At 38.2% G+C, this 10323-nt stretch overlaps 1 protein-coding gene across 4 annotated transcripts in view; it reads right to left on the bottom strand.

Moving 5' to 3' along the window:
• The window catches only part of PHF21A (PHD finger protein 21A), a 138723-nt gene that overhangs the window by 18055 nt on the left and 110345 nt on the right, over positions 1–10323 (bottom strand). For 2 of the 4 annotated variants that reach the window (XM_035902921.1, XM_009647598.2), the window contains exons 9-14: positions 8021–8317; positions 6147–6245; positions 4994–5045; positions 4091–4170; positions 3585–3645; positions 1195–1217 (exon numbers count right to left, since the gene is read on the bottom strand). In XM_035902921.1, coding sequence (XP_035758814.1) covers positions 1195–1217; positions 3585–3645; positions 4091–4170; positions 4994–5045; positions 6147–6245; positions 8021–8317 — 612 coding nt within the window. Of the gene's footprint in view, positions 1–967; positions 1132–1194; positions 1218–3584; positions 3646–4090; positions 4171–4993; positions 5046–6146; positions 6246–8020; positions 8318–10323 lie in introns of all 4 variants that reach the window. The other 2 variants (XM_009647595.2, XM_009647596.2) reach the window with 1 other exon arrangement.

Raw genomic sequence — 10323 nt, 5'->3', positions numbered from 1 at the left:
CTGACTCAGTTTGCAGAAGGAGTTTGCAGCACTGGTATGAAGAAATAATCAAGTACCTTTTTATTTTTAAATTGTGCTCAGTAAGTACTAGTCATTAAAACGCAAGCACTTTACTGGATAGTACGCTACAACTCCTGAGAATTGTTTCACCCATACTGAACAGTCCCAGTACACTTTTAGACAAACCATAGTGTACAGTCCCTTCATTATGTCATGTTGGACATGACAATAATGCATGTCATGTCCAACATAGCAACTTACTCCAATTCTTCCCACGCTATTTATCTTCTAAAGTTTATGCATGACTTTTAATTTTTTTCATCATGTTTTTGCAAGAAATAGAAACAATGAAATAACTGGATAGTTCTCGGCAACTTAAAAAAGGCTGTGGTTTGAGTAGCAAATCTTATCTTTGAATTAACTTAAAATGAGGACATTCAGTTCTTCATAGAATACAAAAACTTTACCAGATTTTACTCAAGACAGATTTTGCAATCTGACCACGGAGGCGATGTGTTTAGCTACACCAGTACACCAGAACTGCTGCTCCTTGGTGATCTGAGCGGTTTCCCCTCCTTCTCTCATTATAGAAACACCCCAACTTTTTCTTATTATGGTCTGTAAGTAATACTTTTCATTCTCCCCTTCCCCTTTTTTCATGGATGACAGATTCAATTCAGTCAGACAAGATCTCAGACACTGCACAAAGGAAATGAGCTCATCTGGCATGCCTGGTGCCTCCCAATGTTTCAATCCACTGAAGGAGTTATAAATAAAATCTCCACAGGATAAGAACATAGGTGCAGGAGGAAAAAGGAAGGGTGTTAGAAGAATGCTGGGCCGTTTCACTGCACTCAGTCAGGACAAATGATGAGTGAGACTAAAGAAGCAAAATCTGCAATGATTTTCCTTGTGGCTGTTTCTGTGTATCTTTCTAAAAGTAACCCCCTCCCCAAGAGTTACTTACGTCTGTGGAGCTGGGGCTAGGCAGGGAGACAGGCTGAACAGCTGCGGGAAAAGTAAATGTGGTCTCTGTCTTTTCATTTTCGGGGGAGTCAGGATAACTGGACAGAGGGGATGTGGGGGTCAAAGCCCCAAACCCCAGCACCGTGTTGTATTTAGGTGGACGACCTACATATTAACAACAGGGAACACAAAAAAAAAAAAAAAAAAAAAAAAAAAGATCTTACATACCTTTGGCCAGTGGTCCTCATTGGCTAGCGTGAAAAAGGAAATGATGTAGCACAGAGAGGAAGTTAATATAAAAGTTACAAGTGGAAGGACAGAAGCAAAGATTTAAACATTTTTTAGAAATCTTTAAGTAGAATTTTGCAAGGAAAGAACATTTAAAAGATGTATTTCAGAAGGAAACAGAAATAAGGTCTGTAGAGGGTCAAAGAATCACTCCTACAAAAGCAGCATGGGGACACTTGCCACTCCTAGAAATGAGGCTATTCAGTTTTTAGGGAAAACATGTTGACATCAAAGCTAGAGAGAAGCTACAATAACTACTATTAAATCGTTTCTACTCTTATTCCACACCTCCCTATCTTTCTAGTGCCAGCATAAATCTACACAAAGGTTAAGTCCTTTATCAGAGGCCAACACTCACCGACCTCCTCCTTTTCTTTCCCTTTTTTTAAACCCGCTCACCCACAGATCAGCACTTTCTACCCTACTGGTATATTTTTAAAATTAGGCTATCTCAAGAACAGGTCCTGTTGTCTGACCCATAACACCAGCACTACCAGTTGTAATCTACCACTAGTCTTCCACTGTAATCCTCTTCAAATTCTGTATTCTTTCTTAGACTTTCTCAGTCAAGTATGTTTGATTATGCACAACTCCTATATGCTCCTTTAGACTAGCAGAAGTGCAAAATGTGTTCATAACAATTTTCGTAAAATTATGTATGCAAAGCAAGACAGCAAAAACCCAGTATGTAACCATCATTTCTGCCTCCCTTCTCCAGGGTAATTTATGGATATGTAAACATAAAGGAGTTAGGATCTAGGAGTAATACCCCAGATCTTATGTTTACAGATTGTCAGTCTATACCTATTAACATGCTAAACCTTGCATTTAAGGCCTGGATATGTTCCAAAACTAAGTATGTCCTTGGAAACAGATTTCTAATAGTGATGTCCATGGCTGAAATTTCTGACACGCTCAGCACCATCTAGAACTAAACTAAAGCTCTCAAGGGCACATGCTTGCATAAGCTTTTCACCTAATATATTGCTATACTAAATCACAAAACAAATGTATACATCCAAATCTTTGTCAATTGAAAAGTGTGCTCCTAATTTGGTGCTGATGCAAGGTACAGGCTCACAACAGGGTGTGAGAAAAAAAGGAAGTATAATAGCAGTCAGTGTACAAAAACAGGCTAAGAGAGTATCAAGTACAAAAGCATGCAATCGCTTTCATTGATACAGTAATTGTTCACAATGAGTTATAAAATAGAATTAAGAAATCATTACTAGAAGAAAGAACATTTACTTATCCACAGAGTAAATGCAAAACTCTCTCTCTCTAGAATCTACATCATATAATTTAAAAAAAATACATTTAATGTTATTAGAGGATGGCAGTAGAGACTGATGTATTTTACTTAGAAACAGCATAGCTGCAGAAGTGTCAGCTTTGCCACATTGCCTCCTGGACTGAAGAGGTCTATCAGGAGAGCACATATCAACTGAATATTTGACCTTGCAGCCAAAAACCAAAGATAATGGAACTGGTCAGTGCCAGGTAGGACTGTGGGTTTTTTAATCTGATTGATTACTGTTTTTTAGACAGCAAACTCAGGAGTAAAGAAGGTATTATGAGTCTTTAAGGACTGCAGAAAATCACCAAAAACCAGGGAAAGATTGTCATTTATACGTAGTTGAGGCCACGCACAAAAAAAAATGGTATCACATTCTCTCCTATGCTGTTCTGAATCATCTGTTTCACCATACTCACTTGTTTCACCATAATGGAAGATTTTAAATTTCACCTGTTCTACAGAAGGATTTCTAATGCATAATACTGCATACCTATATGAGAGATCATCTCTCATTTTAGGACAAGTGGCACTCTGGTTGCAGAAAAGTGCTCAGTATGAGCACGATAGCCTTTCCTGCTCAAGATAAATTCTTTTGAAGGACCCATCTCTACTCCCAGTGGGGAACAAGGCTTTTGTCACACTAAGTATCCTCTCCTATTCAGGGCACAGACACTTTTTCCATAACCATCTTCCTCTTGACAGTAACAATACAATTTAGTTATTAACAAGAGGATCTTGACAGCAGCTTTATACCACTAAACGATGTTCAAACATCTCACCTTTCACTTTGCTCTATCTATTGTATTTTATTTTTTTTTGGAGAGTGAAACTGAAACGAAACATTGAGCTGCCTAATAAAACCTGCTATGCTAATTCCTAGAAGTCATGATCTTTGTCTACCATGGAAATTTACTGGACAAAAAAATAAGTACTGCAGACTCCTTTGTTTTGCTCTTCAAATCAATAAGGGGATTGCAAATGCAAGATGGAGGAAGAGGCATACAGCAGGGAGACAGGTCTAAGTATACCTCACCTCTTTTACGTGTCCCGGGATGCATTGTGCTGTTCAAGTACGTGACTGCACTCTTCTTGCGCTGCAGGGAAGAATATAACAATTTTTGTTGGCAACATCTTTGGCAACAACTATATGCAACAGCTGAGGAACAGCACAGTAGTACTAAGTGAGATGACTGGCTGTTCAGCTCTGAAGCTGTGCTTCAGAAAGGTTCGCATTTTTATGCTACTTCTGACACCTGGACTGCTCCAGGCTGATACAGAGGTTGACCTAACGGTACACATTGCCATTTAACGTGAGCTTTACATAGGAGAAGGTAGAAAAAACGTAAGTATTAAGAGAACATCCCAATGTACTTACTATTTAAAAATCTGAGGGTCCTATCATTGCAATGGCCTTTTGAATTATAAATGATAGCTTGCCTGTCTTGTTAGAACTGAGATAACTTAGGAGGTAGCAACATGGCAGAAAGTGACACAAGCTCAGAATGAAAATACCAGCTTCCCCCAGCAAAAAATTAATACCTCAGGCTCAAAAACGGCTCCACTGTACACTGGATTTGCTGTTGTTCTTCTTTTCCTCTCTTGTCGCTTACTTTGGATTTCTTGCAAAACAAAGCATTCAGGTTAGAAAATAATGGGTCTCAGAAATTAAATAAAGTCCTCAGAATTCGGTTTGCATGTGAGGAGAGCTGTGAAGATTTCTACGGAACACCAATCGTGCTGAATATAGGCAACTTTGTTATACTTCTAATTTCTGAAGGTTTGAAAAGTAAGACCTGACAAGGAATACAAATACAGTGCTCAACAAACTAATGAAATGACTGCCATCTTATCGCTAAGCACTCCATGTCTAAGACATTTTAAACTCATGGTCAGTGTAACTGGGATCGAAAATGAAAAGCCTCTGGTAACCTTGTCGGTAACCTTATTAATACCTAAAAATAATACAGTACAGACATGTGCAAGCCATTGAAATGTTAGGCTGTATTTCACTGTATAGGATTAAGAATTTTAAATTATAAAACCATTTATAATATATTAACTCATTCACTACAGATTACAGTCCCATGAAATAAATGAAAAATCCAGATATGGGTTACAGGAAAATTACCCATGGTGTAACTTTGCAGGAGTTGTGCAGAAAGCAATAGAATTGTCACAGATGTCTTTCCTACCATCAGAGAATACACTTTCTTCCTAACCACTGATCTCAGCTACATAAGCAAATGCTTTATTTCAATGTAACAAGAGGAATTAAAAAGCATGCACAACAAACTAAATTAGATCAAGAGTACAGACATCTCAAACATATTTTTGTGTAAGAAAATACTGCATTTAATATAGAAATATTTTGGACCTGTACTTCCAATTCAGAATGGCCATGAAACAGGGAGCTCAAGAACCAACTTAAGACATTTTTCCTACCTTCCAGATGGTCATGAGTAACTAGTCCCAGAGACACCATGAAGGCAAGTTTCTGTGAGGGGGGAGAAGAAAAGATCATGACAAGTCCAACTGTTAGGATGAGCTATGTCACTTAGGCCCTTTAAAGTCAGTTGACAGGTAACTAAGAACAAAAATGTTATTAGTAATACTTTGCTTCTATAAATCACTTTTCATTCGTATATGTCAAACTGCTTTACCGAGGACAGATAATAGTCCCATTTTCTAGATGGGAACCTAAGCTGAGATAGAGGGACATGCCAATTGCTCATGATCACAGAGTTGGCAGAGCTGGGAACAAGAAAGGAGTTTCTTTACTTCCAGTCCAACACTGAACCAGCTATGTGATTGGCTCTTAGTAAATACCAATGCAGTTCAACTGCCAGCAAAATATTGCTAGTTGAAGATCATTCTCCATATATTGCGAACTACAAGGAGCAACTCTGGCTTGCATTTGGCATTCGATAAGGGCTATGGCTTTCTTAAAGTATTCTATTTTTAATGCAGGAAGTGCACAGACATGTAAAAATCAGAATTTGTACTGACAACAGTTAATGCTCACACAGTAGTCGGTTTTAATCCATCTACAAAAACAAATGTAGTAGAGCATTTAGCTGCAATCAGTTCCAAAGCTCTGCGTGGCAAGAAAGGCTTTAAGAAATAGCCATTCTGTCCTCTCTTTCCCCCCAAAACCAACTGGACCTTAACTGGAATAAAAACCAGGCAGAGTGTGAACAATACACGACTCCTTCCATCCTGCTCACCAGAGCAGAAATATTTTATAAAGCAAAATAAAGACATTTCTCCAGCATTAAAAATAACCTAATACCTCAAAGGAATGGAAATCAACACTGTAATCTGAGCCTCCTGGGTGAAGGAAATATCAGAGGGAAATTATGATCTTCTAACTTACAAAAGACTCAGAAGTCAAATGCATTCCAGGACTGAAAAATGCAATGCATTATATTTATTTAGATTTCTTATTCTATAGCCTTATCAACTACTGCTGTCCAACAGGAATGTATGGAATGTTAAAGTTAAGGAGTCTTGAGGGAACAGAGGGGGAAAAATGTTTCCTGAAGGACAGAATGTTTCCTTTTTGTCTTAAAAGAAAGCTCTGGGTGTGTTCCAATACCTGTGGATTTTCTTCTCGTTTTGGCTTCGGTGCAGCAGGTGGAGTAACTGTACGACTTTCTGTTTGCTTCTCTTCTGCTTCCACATGTGGTTTAATAGTCTGAAAAGAAACAGTGTTTCTCTCATTCAGTGATAAGAATGACTTTTTTCACTTTGACTAATAAAGCAGAACAAATACTTTCGCAGATACAGGAGTAAAAGTTTGAAGCTGGCAGTGTACTAACAAAGACTTAATTGAGGAATCTGATGTGAGAGGAATGTTAAATAAAGTGTTTTCCTTTAACAAAGGATGAAAACCGCCTTACCACCATTCCATTAACCCACACAGCCATGCAAGCAGTAAAAGTCATCTTAAGATGAGTTAAATCCATTACAGAAATCACTATGTGGTACAGGAAAACTAACAGGCACTAAGCATCCCATTGAAGACTTCCATGTAGAAACCATTCTGCATGGCACATGCATTCTGTACTTCTCACTCAGTCTTCATATTTCATATAATTATGAATGGCTCAAAACCTGTCTCTCTGACTCCTACGATCTCAGATATTTCTGAAGCTTTTTTCTTGTCTGAAGTCATAAACTTCTGCAATGGTATCACAACCCCTGCATGACAATCCTCAGCCCATGGCATAGCTGCTGAGGCTACAAACTGGGTGAGGTAACCTACAGAGGTAAACTTTGCCCCTTTATGACATGGAGAAAATATACAGAAAAATTCATGTATTATTAAACCACCAGCATTCTTCTGTATGTTTTTCAACAGTTGAATTGCCAGTAATTATTCAAAGAGCAAACAAATATTGCTGACATCAAAAGGAATATCAATCAAAAGTATAGTACTGTAGAAGCACAACTTCAAATCATAGGAAAAGGGCATGCATGGCTAAACAACTTGTGGAACAGCCTTGAGGTACGCCAGAACCTACTTATAAGAATTCATAAGCAGAATTGAGCATGAGCATATCTTTCATGCACATGATTTTCACAGTCTCCATAGGTGACTTCAAAAGCAGAGGTAACTTCAAGGCACATTAGTCTATGAAAGAGTTATAAATTAAATATATACTACTATTATTTACATAAATTACAGAAATATTATATGTTATAGATCTAGATGTGATATAGATGTATTATATAGTATACAATATTATACTAACATATAATATACAAAAGTGTTAAAAATGAAACAGAAGATTTCTTTGCTTGAACTGAATGGCAAGGACTCTCAGTTGCAATCCACACTGACTAAAGCCATGTTTTATTTTATAAAAGTCTTTTCTGGAGAGAGACTTTAACACTGAGCATCTAGAAGTCTCTGTTTCTGAGGGTCTCCTTTCCATTTAATCAATGCAAGTTAGTCACAGGGAACTATCAGTCTTCAGAAGCTGGGTGAGACTGTTTTGCCTCCAATCACAAGACTGCAAGATCAAGGAAGAAATAGCTGCATTTATCATATTAAATACCCCTACGATTTTGCATAATTTTTGCCTTTCACATAGCAACCCCTTTGAAAAACAGAAACACAGAAAATATTTTTCAAGTGTTTCTTAAAGTTTTCATACAAACATGGACTTCAGTTTGCACGAGCACAGCCCTGCAATGTAGCTAGCTTATAAACTACTGAACTTAAGACAGTAGGGGGAGCATAAAAAACACAAAAGCATGAGAAAAAGATTCCAATAGGCCACATTAAAGAAAATAGTAACTTCTGCCCCAAGAGTTGCAAGTCATTCCATAATTTGCAGTGTTGTTGGAACATGAGTGTCTTCAGTGCCCACTGAAAATTTCTCTATGGTTGTCAGCCTCTCCAAACTGGCACAGTAAAGCAATAAACCCAGTACACTGCAGTAGTAGACACTTTCTCATCTGTACCTGTTTCTCAATGTTTGGTTTGCTGATCTGTACAGTCTGAGGTCCAGCGAGCCTGGTACCTGGTGCTGCTATCACGATGCTGGTGAGCTGTGCCATAGGGAAAGTTTTGGCTATGGTTGCTGTCTGCCCGTTAACTACACGAACAGGATGTATGGAGTTCTGAGAGTTGGGTAAAGAGGTGGGTGTGAACTTTGTTGTCAACATCACAGGCCTCTGAATAAGCTGAGGAGCTGCAAGCATTGGAGGAGGTGCTGGGGCAATAGGAATGTTATTTTGGGCAACTGGTTTAGGTCGAACCTACAAAAAAGAAAAAAAAAAAAAGAGAGAGATTTCTATATCAGTATTTCAGATGATCTTTTTTACTAAGTCTTTCAATTCAGCCTGTATAATCTGCAGAAGGCTGCTTGATTTTTTATAGAATGTAATTTTTAGTATAGTGTCCCAAGTATGCTATGAGAAGAAAAAGCCACATTTTCAAACCTACTTGCATAAAACTCATCCATAACATTTGCATGTGCAGTCACTGTCCCTGAAATGGTATTTGGATGCACAGACACTTATATTGCATGTTTATTGCCAAGTGCCTTATCTGTCTCTAAATCAACATATTGGTTTTGCAAGCCAAAAAATTCATGTAATATTTACAGGCACAGCTGAGGCTCTCATGTTACAAGTGTGTCTCAAGGCTTTATACTGAGCCTTCAAGAAATCATGAACAGTTGATTGTGCCCTGAAAGAAATAATTAAAATTTTCAGCAAATCCTTGTTACCTTTGTCAATTCTATATATTATTTAGACACCTGCAAAACCAATCTTGCTAAGCAAAAAAACTGTCAAGATCATACATTCATCCCTCATTGAAAGTGCTAAAGGCTACAGGTAAATGCAGTCATTACTCTTCTTTCACAAGAAAGAAAAGAGCCACAAGAATCTTCCAATCCTCCACCACCAATACTTGCTTATTTCTTGCCCATTGTTAAGTCTGTACTTCTCACATCATTACAGAGTACAGAATACATTACTCTGAAAATAAACTTTTTCCTTATTTAATTTCTCTTGTCCTATCCACCTTTAATACTCCATAATGCATTTTATCATGGAAAACTAGGTCACATTCCAACAGATCTCACTATCCCCAAATCTTGATTAGATACCAGCCTATACTTTCCTTTTTTCTTTTGTAAAAGACTTGGATTTTTTTTCACAGTGCCACATATTTTTTACAAATGAAACAGTTACTCCAAGATGTTTTTTTAAATGAAGAAGCAATCTGTGTCTTTTCCAAACCATGAAAAAAAAAAACAAAAAAAACACCACAAATTTTCCTGCTCAGCTTCAAACAGAGGTCAGTCTCTGTTGCAATACAGAAATGGTTGGGAACAATATGGAGACATTGCGTTTTTCCTTTTTTTGCTCATAAGCAGCAAACAACAATTAGAGCAATTTCAGGCCTTGGATGATGGTTTGATTTTGCTGATACCTGTTCTGTGGGTTCATTTCATTTGATGCAAATAGGATCATATATGATCATCATATGTGAATTTCATAATTACAGACTCATGCACGTTGTGAGGGAGCTCAGGAGGTCTCTTATTTGACCTCCTGCTCAGAGCAGGGCCAACACCAAATGCAGATCAGGTTGCTCAGGGCTTTGTCTAGACAGGTCTTGGAAACCTCCAAGGACGGAACTTCCACCATGTCTCTGTGAAGCCTCTTCTACTCCTAATTGTCCTCAAATAGAGAATTGTTTCTCTATATGCAGTCTAAACCTTCCCTTTTCCAATTTATGGTCATTGTCTATAATTCTCCTGACAAGCACCTATGTCTTCATCTTCTTTTTAATTTCTTTGTTGATATTGGAAATAAGGCTGCTGTTAGGGTGTCCCCAAAACCTCTTCTCCAAACTGAACAACCTAGATCCCTCAGCCTCCTCTTGCAGGTCATATATTCTTCCCCCTCAGTCATCTTAGTGGCCTTCCTCCCCTGGATTCATTCAAACTTACCAACTTCTTTCTAGTACCAGAAGGTCCAAAACTGCATGCTGTATATCAGACTCAGTTTTATGATTGCTGAGGAAAGGTGGATAATCTCTTCCCTTTATCTACTGGCTGCGGTCCTGTTGGTACAGACCAATATGCTGCTAGGCTTCTTTACTGCCAGGGCACACCACTAGTTTATCTATTGCCAACCAAGACCTTTTAAGCAGTGCTGCTCCCCAGCCAGCCAGTCCCCAGCCTGTACCTGTGCAGAGGGTTAGTACCTGTGCAAGACTTTGCCTTTTTCTGTGCTGAAGCTCAAGAGAT

The sequence above is a fragment of the Egretta garzetta genome, unplaced genomic scaffold (assembly GCF_000687185.1).
Source record: "Egretta garzetta isolate BGI_Z169 unplaced genomic scaffold, ASM68718v1 scaffold329, whole genome shotgun sequence".
NCBI classification, from domain to species: domain Eukaryota; kingdom Metazoa; phylum Chordata; class Aves; order Pelecaniformes; family Ardeidae; genus Egretta; species Egretta garzetta.
The sequence above is the reverse complement of the archived record's forward strand: the minus strand, read 5'-3'. Positions and strand labels throughout refer to the sequence as shown.